Raw genomic sequence first — 22,729 nt, forward strand, 5'->3', positions numbered from 1 at the left:
GGTCCTTTGTAGTTTTCTTTTACTGCTCTGCAATGTCAGGCCACAGTGGGCAATCAAATAATTGCTTACACTTATATAGCGCTTTTCTGGACACTCCACTCAAAGCGCTTTACAGGTAATGTGGACTCCCCTCCACCACCACCAATGTGCAGCCCCACTGGATGATGCGACGGCAGCCATAGTGCGCCAGAACGCTCACAACACACCAGCTCTCAGTGGGGAGGAGAGCAGAGTAATGTAGCCAGTTCATAGAGGGGGATTATTAGGAGGCCATGATTGGTAAGTACCAATGGGAAATTTGGCCCGGACACCGGGGTTACACCCCTACTCTTTTCGAAGACAGTCATTACCTGCCTTCTTCGCTGCCTGCGGTCTATATGTGAACTGCCTGGTTTCTCTGGCTGAGAATCAGGCTCCAGTCAGGTCAGCTGAGCATGCTGGGATGCAGGGGTGGCGAACCTTTTTTTACCGCGATTCGCTGACCCAAAAAATAATCCTGAAACCTACCCGTTTTTAGTGTCTGAGGTTGCTTTTCCTCAGCGAGACTCATTATGTCTGCCTGGACTGAAGATGTTGCTGTTCGCGACTCTGTGCATTCCCGCTGTTCCTGTGACACTCAAGTGGTTCCTTGCTCGAGAAGGCCTCGAGCAAAACTGCTCGCCGCCCAACGGCGGATCAAACGGATGTCATTTTTCACGCGCTCACAACTTCGCTGTGGCATCCGTGGAGTCAGTAGAATTCCAGCAGGGGCAGGCTGTTAGACTCGGCGTGAAGTTTGCGGTTGTGCAGCTTGTGTTACACAGAGCCGAAAGTTTGCAAGCCCGTCGGCGGCGGCAGCGTTGCAGGGTGTGGTGAACGTGATTCATTCTGGTCCTTTCACTCCGAAATCGTCCGAGCACTCGCCCAGCTCCAGAAGCTCATTTGAGCCCGCCGTTGTGTGATCTACTGCTCATGTCGCGGTGAAGTTTTTGTTCCTGAAGGGTTGGAAAATACCCGCGTTGTAGATGCGTCAGCCACAGCTCCAACCTGGCTTTAATAGATCTGACATTTGAAAGAAGGAAAGTGGGAAGCTGGTGAGCGCTGTGATGTCGGGACGAATGCCACAGGCACTTGGGTTCACTCAGGTTTTCCCTCTGTCTCCAGTATTTCATCCCTACAGTTCATAATTGCCGTGCTCTCATTTCAAGTAGTCTTTTAGCCCTTTATGGACTGCCGGGGCTAGAAGGTCCCCACAGTAGAACAAGTCTATAAACTGGGGATCTGGGCTTCCAAGAGGAGAAAGTGCAGGTCTTCACTGAGCAATGACGCTAGGCTGCAGAATAGAGATGGACACTGAATAGGATTTGTGAATAGTAGCCTACATTAACGTGAAGAGCACCATTGGCTTTTTTCCACTAAAATAAATATTCAGACCTTAGTGGTGAGTGTTTAGTCCTCTATTTTTAGTAAATTTAACTAATAAAGTTAACACTACGTGCTGTTGTCGACATCGTGTTTCTCAGTTGCATGGATTGTGCCCACAGACTTTATTGATGAATAAGGAAAGTAACCCGTCTTACTTTGTCACACAGCCCAACACAAGTGTCTCAGCACTCTGTCCATTTCTTTCTTGATTTGGGCAACTAATCGTCGCCCGATCGGACCACAGCTGGAGCCTCTCAGTGGGAAAGACAATTCGTTGTTTCAGATGATAACTGAACACCACCAGGAGTCTCCCTCAAGTGCAATCTCAGGCAGAAACACAGCCAGCAGGGTAGACCTTTTATGCCTGTTGTCTGATCGGTAGCCAGGGAATAGGAACTCCAAATCGGCTGCAGAATCTTGAAGAGAAATGTCAAAATCCTGAGCAGTTTCATTAATTTAATCTGACACTCTCCAGCAAAACATTCTCCACTACCTTTTACATGCCAGAAGTCAGTTAACCTACCGGAATGTCTTGGTTCTATTATAATAATAATAATTAGAATAATACAAATAATAATAATGTTATACAGCTCTTTACACTCCACTCAAAGCACTTTACAGGTAATGGGGATCCCCTCCAGAACACTCCCCACACACCGGCTCTCAGTGGGGAGGAGAACAGAGTGATGAAGCCAGTTCAGAGATGGAGATTATTAGGAAGCCATGATTGGTAAAGGCCAGGTGGGAATTTGGCCAGAACACCAGGTTAACACCCCTACTCTTTTCAAGAAACGCCCATTTTTAATGAGAGTCAGGCCATCTGAAGGACGGCGCCTTTTCTTACAGTCTAGTGTCCCCGTCAACATACAGGAGCATTAGGAGCCACACAGACCGCAGGGTGAGCGCCACCTACTGGCCCCACTAACACCACTAGTACACACTCTTAGGTACTTTATTGATCCCGTGAGGGAAATTGCAGTGCAACAGCAGCTTAACACAGTTAACACAGCACAGTGTAACGAAATGATACAATAATACAATACATACAATACTCGTACAGTCAGTGAGAAGTGCACTAAGAAGAGTTACTCACAGTCCAGAATATGCAAAGAACAAAACAGAACAGTACACAAAAAGTTGTATTGCACAATATAAATATAAATGTATTGCACAAGTCCCTGGCATATATTGCACAAAAACGGTTGTAAACAGGAAAGCCTGTAGCAGAGAGTTTACTGTTTAGTCCAAAACAGGTCAATGTCAGTGTTGCCCTGTGTTGTACAGTCTTATGGCAGAAGGCAAGAATGACCTCCTGTAGTGCACCCTGTCGCACCCTGGTTGGATCAGCCTGTTGCTGAACGTGCTCCTCATTCTCACAAGCATGTCAAAGAGGGGGTGGGAGACGTTGTCCATGATGGCCTCTAGTTTGGACACCATTCTCCTCTCAGCCACTACCCCCAGGGGGTCCTGGCCAGACCCAATGACAGAGCTTGCTCTTCTGGGCACCAGAAGAAAGTCAGGCGAGCATGGGGAAACATGCAAACTCCACATAGACAGCATTCTAGATAGCATCCCAGGGCCCCAGAGCTGGTAACTGCTGCAACGTCAGTTTAATTTCAACAGAGTCACTGAAAATGAATTTGAAGATGGACCGGTGTGCAATACGGCTGGGAGGAAATGACACGTCATTTGTACAAGAATTCAAAAATTAGTCGCTTGTTGCCATGCCAACATTAGTCTGTTCTCCACCGTTAAGACATTTTTAATAAAAAAAACGATACATTGCATACATTGGTACTTTTATCAAAGATGGAATACTAAAAGCATACTTACAGTTGGATGATGAAATTGAGCAGTGGGCCAGAACTGAGCAGCCATACTGCCGAGTTGGACAGAAAAGGGCTTTATTTCTGCTTTCTTAATCTCTCGTGTTTCAGACATTTTAATAAACCTTTGGTAATTGTTTTTGCTTCCTGTTATGGCACTGAAAAGTGGGAACGGTCCAGAAACGCAGTAACGCGCATCAAAGGCTTGTAAACTCTGCTATGCTTGCAAGTCAAAGGGGTTAATATTGACTGTTAGTGTGATGGTGTGCTAGAAGACTTCCTCATTGTTGTGTCCTGTTCTAGGCTGTTGTTTCCTTTTAAATGGTTAGTTTTGAAGTAAACGTAGGGCTGCGATATTCGAGGGAGTCATCTTTGCAGCAGAGGAAAAATATTCCATGCTGGTTTTGAAGAGAGTCTGCCTGTTTAAGAGGCCCCGTTTCAGCCTCCTCTTTTGGTTCGAGAGCTGTACTGAAGCACTCATCCTCATCAAAGACGTGGCGCTCGCCTCAGCCACCTTTTGCATCACCCACTTCAGCTGCAGTGCAGGCAATGTTGGATCCGTACTGTGAATTTTGGGGCTTCACATTGGGCTGGAAGCACGCTGGAGAGTGGTAGGATTGCTGTGAAGAGCTGCGATAACCTCCTGCTTTCATTTATTGATTAAGAGCTGCCTGAGACAAGTATGTGCATTTTTTTTCTCAGTGTGTAAGTTGTTTAAACCAGCTAAAAGCCCGTACGTCAATCCCACATTTCTGTGCGAGGAAATGTGCAAGTCACTTTGTAGCTCAGACGACAGTTAACCAGATCGCGAAAGAGCACAATCAAATCGGATAACACTGAAGGTGAGGTAGTAGCCACTTTACAGGGAACAGTTGTGATGTTTCGTTCTACACTGTACCTCTTCTGTTCTCAGCACGGACCCCTCCCTCTCGTAGCAAAGAGGGAGCTTGCTTGATTAATGGGTACATGACACTGCGCTGGCCTGTCCTTGAGCTGCTTTTCTGTCTTTCCTCAGCTCACCTTATAGTCCAAGAACACGAGAGAAGTTCCAATCGAGACAAAGCCACTGTATCCTGGCCATTTTGTTGCTAGTAATGAATTAATCCAAGTATCTCGTCTGACGGCTTCTTTAGTAAAGCCAGGGTGTCAACGTAGCTGGGTCGTTTGTTCCATACTCCCACAGCCCTTTGTGTAGAGAATTGCCTCCCTTCCTCTGTTATAAAAGGGTCTGGCGTCACTTTTTCATCAGGTTTTAATGCTCTTTCAGTCATTGTGTGTTGAAGCTGCAGTTGTGACAGATTTTGGAAAGGCTTCACACAAGAAGGCCATGAGATCAACTTTGTTTGTGTGCTTGCCGGTAGCTGATCAAGCTTATATTATTGATCAGCTTCTTGATGGATTTAAAGGACATTTCTTGTAGATGCTGTGGATATTTTGTTTTTCTTTCACACCATTGGCAGAGAATGTAGCACAAAGCCTCGAGCTGAAGGACTTGAATTAGCTCAAGCAAGTGCTGAGGTTCTGAAATTGCATCAAACACTAGTGATTCCCTGAGTAAAAATTCAGAGTGTGGGTTTGATCAGAATTTCTGGAGCTTAGTGCTGCAGATCTTTAAATATGACATTGCCATTGAGAAATGTGTGAGGGTGCCCTCATGTCTACTCGATCTTGTCATGACTGTTCCTGTGAAGAACGAATATTTACTCCTCCTTTTGATCTAGTTGTATGCTCTAAAAAGAGTTTCATTTAAGAATGCAAAGGAACAAGTAATCGTTTTATTCCATGGTGAAGAGAGAAAACACAACGTTTCGGCTGTGAAGCCTTCAGGTGTGAGAAAGACGGGGCAGACGGCAAAGATTAAATTGCATTTAAGAATGTTTATTCACTTTGTACACCAGCTGATGCTTAATCTTAAAATGATGAGCTATTGCTTGGTGTTAATTGCTGACACATAGCGGAGACAGTGAGTGTACCCCTTATTTCTGTGTGCTGCTCAGAGCAAAACAGTCTACTCTTTAATTTCTTGACAGCTTCCATCTTGACTTGCGTTGTGCTGCAGGAACCCAGACCAGAGCTCGTGGTTGAATGTAGCTGCAGGACTGGTTAATGCATTTCACCTTACAAACCTTTAAATCTCCCGAAATCGAATTCGTCTTTCTTAGAATCGGAGATTGGGGCTCCCGTAGGGCAGAAAATCATTACCCAGGCAGCGCTCAGCTACCCCGTTCTGGCTGTGAAAGGAGTAAAAAGTGTGTGTGTGTGTGGGGGGGAGGGGTAGACTGGGTGCCCATGGTGAAGGTGGCAGCACTGGAATCACTTGGCTGAGTGGGGAATAAATCCTGTCTGCTTATCTCTGTGGGTCTGGTACAGTCAGTTTTACAGCAACGGAGCTGAGGCTCATTTTCATGGCCTCGGGATCATTATTCTTCATGCTGCTAAGTGGATTATAATATTAAGTGGGATGGCAGCAAGCACTCTAATGGTAGCCCTGTGTCGTTTAACCCCCAGCCCTCACGCAGGGCGGACATGCTGTGGAAGCTGCGTTGAATTTCATTTACTTGCCTTCCTCTCCTCTTCTTGGCTCGGCCGCAGGAGGTTGTTTTCACAAGCCGCAGCCCCGTTGAACGGTCAGGTCTGCCTGCCTCCCTGTCAGATGTTCCTCTTTTGTGAACGGCCGAGCACTGCTTTTCCCCACGGCGGAGTTTCGGGTGCAGTGTGTGGACGCAGGCAAGTAAGACATTGCTGATCTGTCCAATCTGTTCTTCAGAATGAAGCGGGATTGTTTCTAAGTTTGATTCAGTAACCTACTGCAGGCTTACAAATCAAAGGTCACCGTCGTTGTTCAGAGCTCTTTTTTAATCGTTTTTGTGCAGAGACACCACTTGGGCCGAAATCCAGTCTGATCTGCTGAAGGATCTAGGTTGAGGAAGGAGACAGAGCCGGTGTGCCTCCGAATGGGCACTGCGGAGTCATCTGCTGTACCTGGGGAGAGTTCAGCTCAAGCAGGGAGTGTATGCTCTCACATTGATAACACACCACAATGAAGCTCTGAGAGTTCCAGAGCTTGGGGGCATAACAGGAACGTGGAAGAACACTTCCCCACAAAACCCCTCTGTGCTTCCACACCGCCCCCCCCATTCTGACAGACTGAGTGCTGAGAGAGGGAAGAGCCAGATGGCAACCCAACCACATTGCAAATGCCACCCAGTAATGTGCGGACCGATTTTCTGAATAATTGCTGCCTCCAAAACGATGATAGCATCCACGCGTTGAAGAAATTGGCAGGAGAACCCACGGTCATTCTCGTTTCCAGTGTGAACAGGACTCTCCTCACCAAGAAGAACACAACCACCTCCTCCACCCTCCCTCCTGAAAGTGACAAAGTAGCCACAAGGCTCCTTGCTCTTCTGAGCACCTTCTCCCCGAAACTGTGTGCGTCCCGGGCCTTCAGGAATGAGGGGAGCTCCTGAGCTGTGTGCAGTGCCCCACGTTTTTGGCCAGGGCTCATAGATTACGCGTCAGCGGGCTCCAAGATGCAAACGGCACTGCCTGTCTGCTGCACGTAGCTTAGTGAACATTTATTCAGAATACAGACGCCTGTAACCCTTATCTTCAGAGCCTTCCCTGTAAGAATCTCAGGTTCAGTGTGGTGGGCGTATGCGGTGGCTGTAGTTGGGTACACACATTTGAGCCACTCTTATCAGTACTTCTTGTTGTAAAAAGCACTTGGTTCAGTTTTGCATTTGTCCTTTGGAAGCGTTTAGACGTATTTAGACGTCACTTGATTTCCCGTCCTGCGCCGTACCTGCCGTATAATTTCTGAGCCTCTGTCGCTTCACTGAGTGTGAGAAATCGCCCTCGATGCTGTACCCAGAGCTTTTATATCGCGGGAGCATCCTCATGTGGTTCCATTGCATTGCTGAGCAAAGCTGTTCAAGCTGTTGAAACTGCGTGTCGCTGCTCCGTCTCCAGACCCCAGCGACTTTCTCTTTTGATGGGAAACAAGAGTGGCCTGGAAGGAATTAAGGGATTTTTTTTTAACGGGATAATAAAAAGATTAGTCAGACACAGATCGTGCTTTTCAACAGCGGCACAAAAAGCATGATGAAGGGCTACCGTGCGACACGGCAGTGTAAAATAACTTTGACTTTGCTATATCTCACAGGGGGCCCCATGCAGTCCTGCACAGTGGAGTCTGCAGTCTGATCAGAACGATGGCAACTCGAATGCCGCATCAGTGATTTCAGGGTTTAACAATAAATAAGTGTGAAGGGGTGGTAGAGTGAGTCATGGCTGGGTTTGTTTTGTAATTCTTAGTTTTTTTTTCTTTCTGTTAAAATAGAAACTCAAGAGTTTTTTTTTCTTCTTCCCTCTGATTATTCTGCCAGTTATTTTGCACGATCCCAACAAGAGCTCTCGATTTTTAAACTGTACAGGCATGTTTCAGGGGAAGTTTTGAGTGCCGGCGGGGGGGGAAAGGGTAGAGAGATGGAAACCAGCTAAAGCAGAATTAATTAGGCGGTTCTCAAAATGTTGTGAGAGTGAAACCCGGCAGACTGGAGGATCTTGCATAGAAGCTTCAGAATTCAGTGAAACCAGAACCAGCTCGCAGCCGTCTGCCAATAGAGCTGCTTCCCCGGATCGTTGATTTTTCGGTGTTTCTTCTTTCCTGACAAACACTAGCCTTCTTGTTTTCATGCGAGAGACTCACTGCACAGCTGACTGGATTGTTACTCTGTCTTTGCCAGCAACCCTCACAGACTATTTACGCTGACCACAGATGGGCCTCGGCCCCCCACCCAGAGGAGAGCCGTCGTGGGCAGGGGTGGGGCTTGATGATTCAGTCCCTGTGCCGTTCCAGTGCCCAGAAGCATGCCCGTCATGCCAGGAAAAGCTGTTGTGTGTGTAAAGTCTGCCTTTTGTACTGCAGCGGTGGCGATAACTATGTCTGAGCCTCCGTTTATATACGTACAGTAAAGCCCTTGAGACATGGATCCCGAGACTGCATTAGGAGTCGCTCTCTGTTAGCTCTCAGGCTTTCCACGGATTGGATGGGATAAATTCTGTGAAAGTCTGTGCTGGGATCTCCCCCATCTTCACTTTGATTTGTGCCGGCGTTCTGCAGTAACCTCCACTTTGGGCTTTGATTAATGAAATGTTATCTGTAAACGCGGCCTTCTCTAAGGAGCAAGACACTGCACGGACTCTGTCGGAGAACGTGGCAGGTGTCGAATTGGAGAGTACGGGGATCTTAATTGGTGCACGGTTGTGTGGAGTTACTTTGAAGCTCTCGGATGTTAAAATATATAATAATAAACTATTTTATATAGCGACTTTGAAGGTGGCTTCTCAAAGCGCTTTACAGGATGACAATAACAATAAATAAGAAGAGTATAACAATAAATAAGAAGAATACACAAGATAAAACACAATTACAATATATAGAGGAGACCGTGGATGGTGGTGCTAAGAAGAGCAGAGGGGTGAAGAATGGAACCAGTTCAGTAAAGGCTTTTCTGAAGAAGAGGGTTTTGAGTCTGGATTTGAAGGAGTTTAGAGAAGGTGACTCTCTGATGTCCTTGGGGAGAGAGTTCCAGAGCTTGGGGGCATAACAGTAGAAGGCCCTGTCACCCATACAATGTAGACGGGCTTGGGGGACAGTAAGGAGAGCAGATTTAGAAGAGCGAAGGTTGCGAGGTGGGGAGTAGGGCGATAATAGTTCAGGCAGGTACTGAGGTGCCAAGCCATGCAGAGCCTTATAGGTGAGCATGAGGATTTTAAAGTCTGCATGGAATTTGACCGGGAGCCAGTGCAACGACTCCAGGATAGGAGTAATGTGAACACTTGCACTAGACCTGGTCAGGATTCTGGCTGCTGAATTTTGGACATACTGCAGTTTGTTCAGAGTAGATTTAGATACCCCAGCGAGTAGAGCATTACAGTCAAATTGAGAGAACACAAATGTGTTTTGATCAGCTTTTCAGCCACAGTTAGTGATATGGTGTCACCTTTTCAGTGCAGGGCAGTAGTGACTGGAAATGAATGGGTGGACGGAGATTCTGTGAACCGGAAGCATTTTGTTTCATAATGCAGCCGGAACGGGAATAAACAATCTTCCCTAAAGATCAAACAGCCTGACGGCGCGACGGTCAGTTTTTGATTTTGACGTTGTCCGCCTCAGAGAGGGGAAACAATAAAGCCTTTATCGTGCCCTTGATCAGTATCGGAGCTTATGTTGCTTATGGCTTGATGTGGCTCTTCAGTTTGTCTGGGTCTGGTCTGCCACGTATCATGTGGTCCCAGTGTCTTGCTCATAATGTGTTGAAAAGATCCAGGTAATATGCAGTGTTTTTTTTTTTTTTTCGTAAACCACGTTGGACAAGCAGGGCTGGACCTCAGCACCCCAGTCCAGCAGAGCGACAGTGCTGCACCCCGGCTTGCCTTGCTGGCTCGGCATAGGGCCGCTCCCCAGCGCACGAGCGCGCAGACCCTTTCAAACACCCGCTGGCACACGGGCCCGTCGAGGCTGGTGGCACAAGGGCGCCGCAGAGCAAAATCCCCTGGAAAGTCCTGATCGCCGCAGCGCCCGGAGGGAGAGAAACGTTTCTGCGCCCCGATCTCCAGTATCTTGACCAGAAACAGCCAGATGCGTAAATGTTTGTGCTCGTTCCTGTAGAGCAGGGGTTCCCAACCTTTTTTGTTGGCTGAACCTCTTCAACCTAAATGATTTGCCTACCCAGTTGAGATAAATGTTACAGCAACCCTCTTAACATGCTTCTTTTCACTTGGTGAAATATTCATATTACTACTGTTGTTTTTCTTATTCTAATTATTACATTGTTATTTATTAATTGGAATGTTTAATTTGACATTGACGTTTCCAGCACAATCTCACGAGCCCCCTGCAGTACCGTCACACACCCCCAAGGGTTCGCAGACCCCCGGTTGGGAACCCCTGCTGCAGAGAATGCCTAGAACATAATCTCCTGAAACAGTGCAGCACAGCCCCTTCTGATTAGACTCCTTTAGTCTAATAAAGGGCATCCCCCTGCAGGAGAAGTGCAGCTCTGAAGCACATGGGTGACCACTGCTTGGCACGTGCACGTCCACACCCTGTCGACTAGCACTGGGGTTACAATTCATAACCTCTGCATTGCAGCTCATGGACTTGATGCGTGTCCTCTTGGGTTTAACAGCTCGGCTCTGGATGCAGTGGCAGTTTCACTCGCTCTCCCAGGGAATGGCACAGGATGTCCTCAGGGCTCGTCTCGGTTTCCATATGGAAAATGGGACAGCCAAGACTGTCTCCAGGAAGAGCGGTGTGGATCCGGGCAGTGCAGCACGTGGTATCGGATACGTGGGTCACGTTTGAAATGGCAAATGCGCTCGGTAGTACGAGTGAAATCTCCTATTGATCCATTTTGGAACTGCGTCTTGCAGTTCAGGGTTGCAGATATAGCAGTGTGTTATGGGGCAGACACACAGACACAAATGCACGCATTCTCCCCAGAGCCAGTTTTCCCAGAAGCCAATTAACCTGCTGTACCAGTTATCCTGCTGTCTTTGGACTGTGGGAGGAAATCCACCTGAACATGAGGAGAACATACAGACTGCACTCAGACAGCACCCCAGGTCTGGATTTGAACCAGGGGCCCCATGGCTGTGTGGTGCCAGTCAATGGTTAACAGGTATATGGTTGATAAACCTGCAGTTCACACATTCGAAACTTAGATCGTGGTGGCTGTCTGCTTGCCAGAACCGTCTTCCCCTGCCAGTGGAATCCTGCTTTTAAGTGCTGGGCCGGAGTTTGGGCTTGAGGGTGATTGCGCAGTTTGACTGAAGCTGGGCCTCAGTTTGAATGTTTCAAATCGGGGTCAGTATGTAAAAGATCTCTTCAACACATTGCTGTTGAAGCTGTAGTTTCTTTGTGTCCAGCGAAGTGGCTGGTAGAACACACTAGCAAGCGTTTGAGTCGTGCTTTTTGTTCTGCACCAATTGGATTTTGCATTTATTCATGTGCACGTTTCTCTGTTAATTGCACAAGAATCACTGATGAACAGAGGTGAAGGAGGGTGTTCATGAAGAACTTGGATAAACTAAATAGTGAAGGAACTGCGCCTGATTTTGGCACATTTGCCCTGATGGCTCATAGTCTCAACACGATAGCAATAACAAGCTATGTTGTACATTACTGTTTTTGTCTTAGGGCACCAGTTGTGTACTGTTTCAAGTGTGTATGTGCTTTCTTTATTAACTGAACAAGTCTTCCATTAAAAAAGATTCAGTTTTCATTTGAGCTTTCCTGTATCTTTTAGTTAACTATAATTAGGCTAGTGCATTTGTAGTTTAGGGGCCAAATAATTACCTTACATCCAAATAGTAATTTTGTGGTGCATTTTGTGGCGCTAATGCAATAAAAATCAAAGGCCATGTGCGTTATGCTATTTAAAATTCACAGCAATGTCTTTTGACTGTAGTAAGTCTTCGTATGGCAGTTGTCCAGACACTCCCTAAAGCCACTCTTCAGGGGAGAAACTGAAGATGTGCTCAACAAGGAGATGCTTGGAAATGGTGCATTGATGAGGCTCCGCCAGCATTCGGATTCCAGCGCATGTTGTTCTGTCTCTTGGCGGCACGGACCAGAGCCAGCGGCACCTGTGTGATCCGCGGTGGGGAACGTGCCACAAACACGTGGGCGGGGGTCGCGTCGGGCTGGGACCCATCCCTCCCTGGTCCGTGCAGTTTGACACGCTGTGGAGGAGGAGGGGGGCTGTGTGACCTACTTTCCCCTTGCTATACTGTGCAGCTTCGCTCGTCAGGAGCTCGGCTCGCTCGCTGTGTCATTTCTGTCTGGAGCTGTTACGTCTCTGCGCTGGCTGGGGCTCAGGGCGGTTATGACATGGAGAGGCACGTAGGCAGCCATAAATCCCAGCCTGCCCACACACCTGCTTTGCTGGCGCACTTTGACCCCGCTATCAGGAGGGACAGGCGGCTAATGGTTCCTCAGCCGTCTCCCTCGCCTCCCACGGGGCCACGGGTGTCCTCTTGTGCACAAGTGGGTGTTGAACTCCAGCGCCCTAGTGGAATTCGCCGCACCACTCCAAGCCTCGCTGTCTGCAGCCCTGTGGGGTGGCTTTGTAGTTAAGTCTGTGCATCAGCTTTTTTGAAAGGACGGATCAATCAAAATTCTGCGGGAAAACTTGAACTTGGGCTTTTCTGTTTCTTTCCATCATAATTATATTAATTCAGCATGGTAGCGGTTTTCTTTCATCTCTCCTGTCCAATGTTTCAAAGTCAGTAGCTGCGTTTGTTACGTTTACTGCTGGGTTGAATAGTAATGATTATTCTTAATAATACCATTCTCTTAGCTGCTTTGGAAATGCATCTGAAATGCGTTTGTTTTTCACTGGAGCCCCAAACTGTGTCCAGGCATGCACACACTTCAGAGACCAGATGAGACTCAAGACCTGAACAACATTTTTCTGATGGTGATGAAATTGAGCTTTGGAGAAAGGTTCTGTCTTGATTGCAGTTCCTAGTCTGCTGCTTCTTGTTTGGATTGAAGACGAGTGGGAGGAGCAAGGAGGGCGAGCAAAAGGAATTCGCTAGGCTTTTGTTCACAGTTACCTTGACTAAGAAAGCCTTTTCCTCTCAACCACAAGCACATATCCAAATACCTGGGAAGGGTTTGGTTCAGGTGTGTTGGCGGGCAGACTGTTCCGCGCTGTGAACAGAGCCAGGCGCTCCTTGTTCCACAGATCGGCATGCTGCTCTGTTGAACACGGCCCCAGGTGTTCAAGGGCTCTGTCAGGCTCTGCAGAGAATACATTCCTGCTTCATGGCCTTGTACATTTGCACAAGCTGTTAGAGCAGATTGAGCTTCACAGGACCAAAAGCAATTAGCTGTCTCCGTTTTGATCAGTGTCATTTTTACATTTTGAGAGAAAGTACGTTAGATTTTTGTTTTAGTGTTTTGGTTTGAAGGTCTGACTGATGAGCGATGGTATCCCTTCGGACGGCGATTCTTATTCCAACTTATCTGCGGCAGTGAAGGCCGTGTTGACCGAGCACACACGTGTCAGGCTGGTGAAGGATTGTGTTCATCAAGAACGGGCCTCGCTGTGATCATGAAGGAGCTGTGCATCTTTATTGGGACATTTGCCTTTGCTGTGATGGCATGTGATCTCAATCCAAGCTTTGCTGTACATATCTATTTCTTGCTGCTTTCAAATGTTTTCTACTGCTCCGCACAGGGTCCCGTGGGACTGCTGTTTGATCTACAGCGATCTCTTTATTTTCATCCTGTGCACAGAACATGAAATGCGCACGGCGAGCTTTAGTCACAGGCAGTTTTTAATTCTAATGATCAGAGCTGCTCATAAAAAATTTAAATGTAGTAGTGTATTTCAAATTAATCTCTGTGACAAGTGTGCGCTTACTTTTCAACAGAATTCAGGTGGCCCAGTAAGAGCTGTATGTGCTTGGACTGTAATGTAAAGCAGTAGCCTCAAGTTGCTATTATATAATTCAGCGCGGTCTTTCAGACCTCTCACTTCATTAAAGAGTGGACCATCCACAGTGACTCTGGATACATGGGTGTGTAGATGAAATGGGTCACAATAGGTCTTGTGCTCATAAATAGATGCTTTGCTTATTATACGTCAGTCAGCACTGATTGCCTGTTGAATTGCCAGGGAAAAAACTGACTGACGGTAGTGCCAAACACTGGTTGACTGGACTTCAGCTTGCAGGGTTTACTGCGCCCATTTTAAATGATGTGCACAGCGAGCAGCAAAGCGCAGTTCGTCTCCTCTGGGGCTGATGTGATAAGAGAGCTCAGCTGTTCACAGTGCAGTCCAGACCAGACATACTGAACTAGAACGACCTACAGGGAAGAGAAATCTCCATATGAACTCAATACCAGTAACCCAGCTAGATCTCTGTGGGAATAGGAGGTGTTTTTTTTTTCTTTCTGCGTGCACAGGGCCTGATAGCTAACTGAGAAGAGATCAGAAATTTAATTCCCCCCCCCCCCCCTCCCCCTCTCCCTTCTCCCTGCGTAGCTTCTGGCCAGATCTTCGGAGACACCGGGAGACGACTCAGACTTTGTAGAACAGACAGGCTCTCATGAATATTGCTGATTATGGCTGTCTGCAGGAATCCAGCACGAGCCATAAACAGCGTTGCAATCCCAGCGGAGAGACCTGCCAAGTCCAGCAGCACGTCTCAATCTGACCTATATTCTTGTGTCTCCTGCATGGCTGCTGCCCTGATCCTCTCTTACGGCATCACCAGCCCTCTCTGAGTGCTTCTGAGCACTTTACCACCTCTTCCGTCACGCTCACAAACCCGCTGGCAATAATTACAGCACCCGGAAGGTCCTTCCTGTGTCTGGGAGCTGTTCTGGTTGTGAATTGTGATGCCCGGCTTCATAGAACCTCCTGCTTAGTTCCTCGCACTCCTGAAATACAACCTGAGTTCGTTGAATCGCGTATGATTTATAGATTGGATTAAAAAGATCTGTAGTTTTTTCTCTGAATATTCATCTTCGCTGACACAGATGTCCCTCTTGCGCATCCCACAAAGAGACCTTCGTATGAATCATAATCCGTCCATTTTCTCTCCAGTTCGTCCGATTCAGGGTCAAGGGGGGCTGGACAGTCCCTCATAGGATAAACCATAATATTGAGTCCAGCTGGGTTGAGTCCACATCATCATGCGCTTTCGCAGTTCATGTGTTAGGGCATCGTTTGGGGAAGAAGCATTGAATTTTACCTGTGTGGGGCTCCAAATACATCACATATTCTGGAGGAACCCATCTTCCTCCGCCACATTCCTCAGTGTGAGACACCACTGCCTGTAGTCAGTGGTGTTCGGTGTCTGGAGACAAACCTGCGACGTTATGAAAAGGTCAGAAGTGTAGCCTGGTACTGAAGAGAGCATGCCCATTGGCGTGACCTTTCTAGATTTTAGATACTGCGTATTGTGTGAGCACTATTCCGCTTTAAGAAGCCTGCTGTTACGGTGCTGTTGTTTGTCTCGTTTTCAGTCTTTACCTTTACTGGTCTGTGAATACACAATTTCTCAGTTATGACAAATGTTTCCTTAACCTGCTCTCACACAATTTTAAGCATTGTATTATGTTTTTTTTGTCTGAATGTTTCTTTTTTATGCTGGAAATAAGAGCCACAGTAGATATGATCAGATTTTAGTGACTTTGTGAAGATTTTGAACTCTCTAACAGGTGCTAACAGTGCTTGTCTTTTTATCATTTGTATTTTAGTTGAAATAAGCACTTTCGCATGTAGATGCTACCCCACATGTAGACACAGAGAGGGCAAGATGAGTGGGGTCATACAACCTGTCTTCACCCAGTGAGCCTCATTATGAGTTACTGAGGTGTGATCGAGCGCAGGGCTCAACTCAGACGATCTTGCCTGGCCTTGAAGGATGCCTATTCAACAGGAATTCCTGAGGAATTTGGGATCTTTTACAGTTCTCCTCCTGCATTTTTTTGTGTCAGAAGATAAAGGGAAGGCAATGAATTGGATCAAAAATGAGAACACCCTTACTGTGGAAATAAACTCAGAGTAGAAAACATCATAGAAACATCCAAACTGGAGTCCAGGGTATTTCTGTACAGTTTGCCTGGTACTGCCTAGTTTGGATAACATCATTTGTTGTAGCCAAGCTGAAGTGATGCAGTCTGCGCAGATTCGTTGACAGGGTTGCTTCTGTCCTGTTCTTTCTCTGCTGCTAGTAGTTTTTTTATTGACTGGACTTTGTCCTCTCAGTGAATGGTCTGGCTTTTGTTTGCATCCAGCTGTATTCATTGGAAACTCATTATGACTTAGACCTCTCGGTGGTCAGGAAACCTTTGGGCGTCTTTAAAGCTGGGTTATATGACTCACAACCAGAGTCTTGCTTATAGTTCTTATTGACAAAAGCTGAAGAACCAATCGCCTGGAACCAGTTCACATTAAGTGATGACTGGGGCTAAGGTTAATGAAGTGTAATTCTTCTGAAACATATCAATAAAGTGAGTGATTCATTGATGAATTACATGGACTTGCTTTTCCTGCCTCTTATCTTGGTTTTAAAGGGAACCTTCATCAACACAGGATAAGGCTTCTGTGTCATTTTTACCTTACCCTTGGTAGTGTATTAAGAGACGAGAGGATACCTAGTCAGCAGCCATATCACTCTGCAACTCACAGCTGACACCCCACTGAAGTTAAGCAGGTGTGAGCCTGGTCAGTACCTGGATGGGAGACCTCCTGGGAAAAACTAAGGTTGCTGCAGGAAGAGGTGTTAGTGGGGCCAGCAGGGGGCGCTCACCCTGCGGTCCATGTGGGTCCTAATGCCCCAGTGTAGTGACGGGGACACTATACTGTAAACAGGTGCCGTCCTTCGGATGAGACGTAAAACCGAGGTCCTGACTCTCTGTGGTCATTAAAAATCCCAGAGAGTTTCTCGGAAAGAGTAGGGGTGTAACCCCGGCGTCCTGGCCAAATTTCCCATTGGCCCTTACCAATCATGGCCTCCTAATAATCCCCATCTATGAATTGGCTACATTACTCTGCTCTCCTCCCCCGCGATAGCTGATGTGTGGTGAGCGTTCTGGTGCACTATGGCTGCCGCCACATCATCCAGGTGGGGGTGCACACTGGTGGTAGTGGAGGGGATCCCCATTACCTGTAAAGCGCTTTGAGTGTCCAGGAGTGTCCAGAAAAGCGCTATATTATTATTATTATTATTATTATTATTATTATTATTATACCTGCATCTGAAGAACGTTAACAGAATTCATTGTACATACACCCAGTCAGCACATGTCCCAGAGCAGAGATGTGCTGTTTTCCCTACTGGTGAAATTGCTCTTTCTGTGCAGAATTTTGCTTTGCCTTTAGTCTTTACTGTCTGAGCTGGTGCTGACTAGTCTCACTGAACTCAAAGCTGCGACTGGGAACTGAACTGATCAGAGGGGGTTTTGATCACATGTACAAAGGAGACCAGGCCTCAAAGCAAAATGAAGTGAAGGGCAATGATTAGCTAACATTGGTGTGTTTTTCAGTGATACACTATGAGGCGCATTAAAGGGATGTAAATGTCGTTCATTGAAACATTTATATTCTTGCTGTAATAGCTAATCTTGTAATCTTTAAGGCTTTGTTATACTGGCACAGGCTGCATACCTATTCCACACACAGTCCAGGCATGTGCTGCTTGCATTGTGGTTTTAGCCAAAGCTTAAGAATACACTGCAGTAGAACAAATGAAAGAATAAATCCATTGGCTGAACACAAACTCAGCTCCCGTTCAAACTAGTTTTTCAGTATTTACTAAATAATTGACCTATGAGCGTTTCCTGGAACTGTCCTCTCCCAACACCATTGCTCTGCGGCTCTGCGGACTCCCTGTCTCGACACAGTGGCTGTGTTGCTGGCTCTAGCTGTTTCAGTCTTTGCATGCGACAGCGCTTTTGGCTTTTGATATTCGAGGACATTTGGTTTTCAAAAGCATAACAACTTGGGCTCAGGAGTCCAGACTGCTTTTAATTGCGTTGATCACCATCGTTGTTGAGGCGGCTGGACTGGATCAGGTGGTGCTGTGTCTGTTTTTTCTGCAGCTGCAGTAGCCTGCTGTATCTGTGCTATAAAAATATCTCGGAAATAACACTGCAGACGTTCATGGCTGACTGCGGAGGGTGCACCAAACAATTCGCAAACTGAGGGGTGCATGCTGCCCAGACCCCGTTTCAATATGGCAGCGTTTTGTCTGCAGCGTGTCCCACTGGTGCGTTTGACCGAAGAACACCTGACTGCTCCCAGTTTTCAATGTATACAAGTGTAGCACTGTCCGTTGGGCCATGATGCCTCTCTGTCAGTGATCTTTGTTTTTCTGTGGAGTGCTTGCACATTCCTTATGGCATGTGGTTATTGTCTGTCTTGAAGGCACACAGTATTCTGATTCCACGGAAGCCATTAATTTGAGAAACCTGCTCCCTCTGCTGATGTTACTAGCAGCAAGTCTTCTTACTGTGGTGCACACGAACCCGGAAAGAGCTCAGATCCCATATCCCTCAGACTGTATAAACGGAGCCCCCTGCTCGTTTGGCTGAGGTATGACTGTTCAGAGTATTGCACAGGGCTCGGGGCATGTCTGTAAATGTTATACGTTTCCATTAGCAGCACACACTTAGCCCCCCTGATGGCTGATGCAGCTCATGCTGGCTCACTGCTGTGCAGCCCCTGATCTGTCCTTTTCTTTTCTTGCAGAACTCAATTCGGCACAATCTGTCCCTGAACAAGTGTTTCCTCAAAGTGCCTCGCTCTAAAGATGACCCAGGGAAGGTGAGTGCTTTTACTTGCATTTTATTGCAGGTGCATTATCTCCATAGTGAGATGAATTGTTTGTGTGTCCGTAGAGTGTTTTTTTTCTTTAAAAGGTTGGCTCGCGTCAAAACTGTATTTACCTACAAAAAAGTACAACAAAAAGTATTACACGAAGTATAGCATTCACAACATCTTGATCTTTCAGGGAAAGCTTGTCAGCTTTTCCCCTTACTTCGAACTTCAGCTCATTTCCTGTACTTGGAAAAGAGCTGTTCGGCATTTGCTGTTTTATAATCTGAAGGAGATGGAAATGAGGAGCCTGTGCAGGAGGTTAATTGTGGTATTTATCATGGGTAATTAAAAATAATTTCTATCCGGTAAATTATAGCTTGTATCATTTTTCTTATATTTAAGTGTGTTACATTTTAGAGACAATGGGAATCTAAGATTGAAAAGCTTAGATATGGGGTACATGTATATCCAGGCCAATTTGTAGCATGTTCTGAAGAGATGGGGTGCAGTCCTCTTCAGTGTAGTGCTGGTATTATACGTGGGTGATCACATGACTATTGGGTTAGCCACATTTCATAGGCTCCTCTCTCACGTCTCCGTTATCACTGTGATCGATCGGATTCGATTAGGTTGCTGACAGGCAACATTCACCATCTCTTCATATTATTCCTTCTGCCAGTGATACTCAGACTCCAAGAACAGTCCTTTATTTACATACTGGAAAGAGTACGGTATTGCGTTCAGTCAGATGACAAAGACTTCATGCAGACAGTGAACTGCAAACAAAGACCAGTTCCATTATTAACAGTACCAAGTGCAGATGACTAGAGCAACATTAAGTCACAGAGCGTACCCAGGGATGACAATAAAAATATATTTGGAAAACTAATAAATGATGTACTTTAGGCCTTAATCGTACAGTTTACTGTGAACTTTAAAATTTGCCATTTAATAGATCGTGAACAAAAGACACTACTCAGTATAAACAGCAACTGACCAAAACTAACTGATCAAACCAGTATTACCATTGCAAAGCTCGTGAGCATCACATCGTCCAGTCTGTGAGAAGCAGGCCTGTACCTTCAGCTCCTCTGTCATTCTCATCCTCATCTTCCATGTGTGTTCTTGTGGGGGGGGCAAATCAGATTGCTCCACCTCTGCGTGGATGCTCTCCGCTGGCTGACGAACTCATTTGCTCATGTCCTTTTCGGTGCCATTTAAAGGTGATCCATTATAAGCCCTTAATCAGCATATTTCACTATGACTTTGAGGCAATGTAGCCAACACCTAGCTGACTTCTAACCTATTGTCATGTGATGCTTAATTAGATTATGCTAATATTGTGCAAGGCTCCATTGCACAGAATTGAAAAAGTGTACGTCTAAGTCTTTGTCTTTTGCCCATGCTGTGGGTCTGCATCTGTACTTGCAGCACAGTATTATACAGCAGTTTAGTGTAATGGTAATTTACTGTGAACAAAGTTGCTTATGCTCAGCTGTGAGTGAGTCATTTCCCAAAAGCATTTTTATATCCAATTAATATGATGACCATCAAAAATATCTGTCCATATTATTTCAGTTTACTACAATAATAAGCCTATAGATTTTATATATTCATTAAAGGTGTTGGTCTTTTGATCAATTGATCAGTCAAATGGAACATGACTTTCTTGAATAGGCTGTGAATCACTTTCAGAGTGAAAATAGTTGACTGGGTGTGTGAGATGTGGTGTTATGACTTGTTGAATGTCAAGCCTGGTTCAGATTAATATAGAAAGACACAAATGAATCAGTATGACCTTCTAATCGGGAGGACAATGCTTTAGTGACATTGCTATGTTGGACTAATTCAGCACACTATTGCTTGCCTTTTTAGGTGTTCACGGCCAGAAATGTATAATCTCATAAAATGTTGCAGCCACAATATAGTACATCAATAATAGGTTACGGTCTGGGTGACCACAAGTCATGATACAGGAGGCACAATGAAGAGATTCAGGTTTGTTGGGCAGGATTGTCCTTTCCTTAAAGAATTCCGGGCTTTCAACCTGATTGCAGAGCACTCGGTTGATCAGGTCCTTAAACTGAGCACTTATCCAGATCTGACAATATTCCAGTAGGACAACGCACGTTTTTATACTGCCAGTGCAGTAAACAGCCTTATTGCAAGATGAGAATGTGACATGATGTGTCGTGGGTGCCTCACTCTCCAGACCTGAGCCCCATCAAACGTGTGTGGGATGAGCTGGGGTCATGTGTAGCATCTAGGGCTGAGAGGCCAGTGAACAGACATGCGTTGTTCTGGCTCTGCAACAGGAAAGAGACAAAATCCCCCAAGACAGCATCTGCAACCTGGTACCAAGCATGCAGCACAGATTTTGCAAGTTGCAACCACTGCTAGGCTTGGCTTTGACAGTGTGGACCCCTGTGGAGGACGCATGGTGAGCAGCATAATGAATTTACCTGTGTCGTGTCTGTTCGATAATCAGTGTGCCCGCTGTGAAAAGGGCTTTCTGATCTCTTTGTGAATCTGTTGCTGTTATAAATGAGGCTTCCTTTGATGGGCAGTATATTTTAGTTAAATTGTCTTTTAGGTTTATTTTAATGGGACTTATTTTAATCGAAACCCTAAAGTGTTGTCTTTGCCTCCAGGGAGTGACGAGCTCATTTTTTCCTGCGAGTTGGTTGTGTTCTGGGAATGGGTTTCCTGATCTCCTGCCACACTGGGGGAAGTATTCCTTGTTCTTGGGTGCTTCAGCTACTCAGTGGTGATGCAGCAGTAGAGGCAGGTTTGGTTGGCTGGCAGTACTGGAGCTTAGAAGATGGTTATTTAGTGCTGCTGGCCTCCCCAGTCCCTGCACTGGGGGTGTGTGTGGGCTGTCCCCTTTGGACAAGTGGGGTCCGCCAGGCCAGGGAGGGGACTTCCAGAGGCCGGGGAGCACTAAGAAACTCCATGAAAGCGTTGAGCTTGGCCCCAGAATACCGCTGGATGCGGGGGTAGGGGGTGGGAGGGACTGCTGCCGAGGTAGGGTTGGTGGGTTAGGGGAGGCAGGAGAAATGAGTTGGAAAGGGATCGCTCTTTGTTTTTTTTATCTCGTTTTCTTCTCCTTTTTCCCCCCCAAAAAAGAAAGATTCACAAAATGAGGCGGGGGTCCTCTCCAACACCCTGAGAAGCACTGTATCATAGACAGGCTAAACACGCTGCCCGATTCAGGACGGTGTCAGGCTGCGCTGTGTTTAGTCCGTCTCATGAGATGACAGCCTGAGATAGTTAGGGCTGGATTTCACTGATTCTTACAGTTGGCCATCAGTGGGTTTCTTCTTGCCTGGACAGCAGGCCCCGGTACGGAAGCACTGCTACACATACAGAGAGCTGACTAGGTTTGCTTGTGAGCACAGTGCCTATCACAATCACTCAGGGTTTTTTTTCTGAACTAGACCCATTGCTAATTAGCACGTTAGGATATTTATTCTAAATCCCCATGAAGTTTCCTTTGTTCTTATGAGCTATTTTAAAATTAATTCTGCAAATACTATATATTTGTACTTTTCTGTGTAATGTTTACAGTATATTAGTGCGTTTGTCTTGCCTTTTCATAATATTTATGCTGTTTTTTGCATGTCTGTCAACACCTATGTTATGTGTGTACGTGGAAACAAGTTTCAACTAGCAATAATAAGTACATATAAAAATATGTTCACAGAATGCTAATTTGGTGTTTTGCTGTAATCCTCTGATATTGACACTACTGGGAACTGTTCTGCTAAATAAAAAATTATCTGTTGCGGTATGGATTCAATTTAAGTTTCAAAGCCAATATGCTTGCATCCATAATGTTCAATTTCTAGCCCTTCTCCCTCCCCTTCCCCAAAGAAAACTTCAAAGGATCACTCCGAGAACCCAGAGGTCTTGGTATTTTGCTGCATTTTTTATTTTTTTTAATATAAAATAAAATATTTTAAAAAATAATGAAAAATATGCGCTAGGGAAAGGCAGAACTGCATTTCCTTACAGATTCCTGCACAGCCTGGATGCGGTACCAGAAATCTCTCTGCTTTCAGAGGCACAATCTGAGCTTGTCGGTATCCTGCCTGAGATCGGTGTCATCCTGCGGGTTGGGAGGTCGGACCCGAGCCCGGGCTGCGCAGTGCC

The 22,729-nt window shown here is 46.1% G+C and overlaps 1 protein-coding gene across 4 annotated transcripts in view; it reads left to right on the top strand.

The window, feature by feature from the left end:
* Nucleotides 1-22,729, top strand: part of foxj3 (forkhead box J3) — a 146,337-nt gene that overhangs the window by 85,550 nt on the left and 38,058 nt on the right. For all 4 annotated transcript variants that reach the window (XR_015929553.1, XM_088616907.1, XM_088616905.1 and 1 more), the window contains exon 3: nt 18,509-18,583. Coding sequence is in view for 3 of the 4 variants with exons in the window: in XM_088616907.1 (XP_088473033.1) it covers nt 18,509-18,583 (75 nt within the window). In the remaining variant the exon portion in view is untranslated. The remainder of the gene's footprint in view (nt 1-18,508; nt 18,584-22,729) is intronic.

Source organism: Lepisosteus platostomus, chromosome 23, assembly GCF_059453375.1.
Source record: "Lepisosteus platostomus isolate fLepPlt1 chromosome 23, fLepPlt1.hap1, whole genome shotgun sequence".
NCBI classification, from domain to species: domain Eukaryota; kingdom Metazoa; phylum Chordata; class Actinopteri; order Semionotiformes; family Lepisosteidae; genus Lepisosteus; species Lepisosteus platostomus.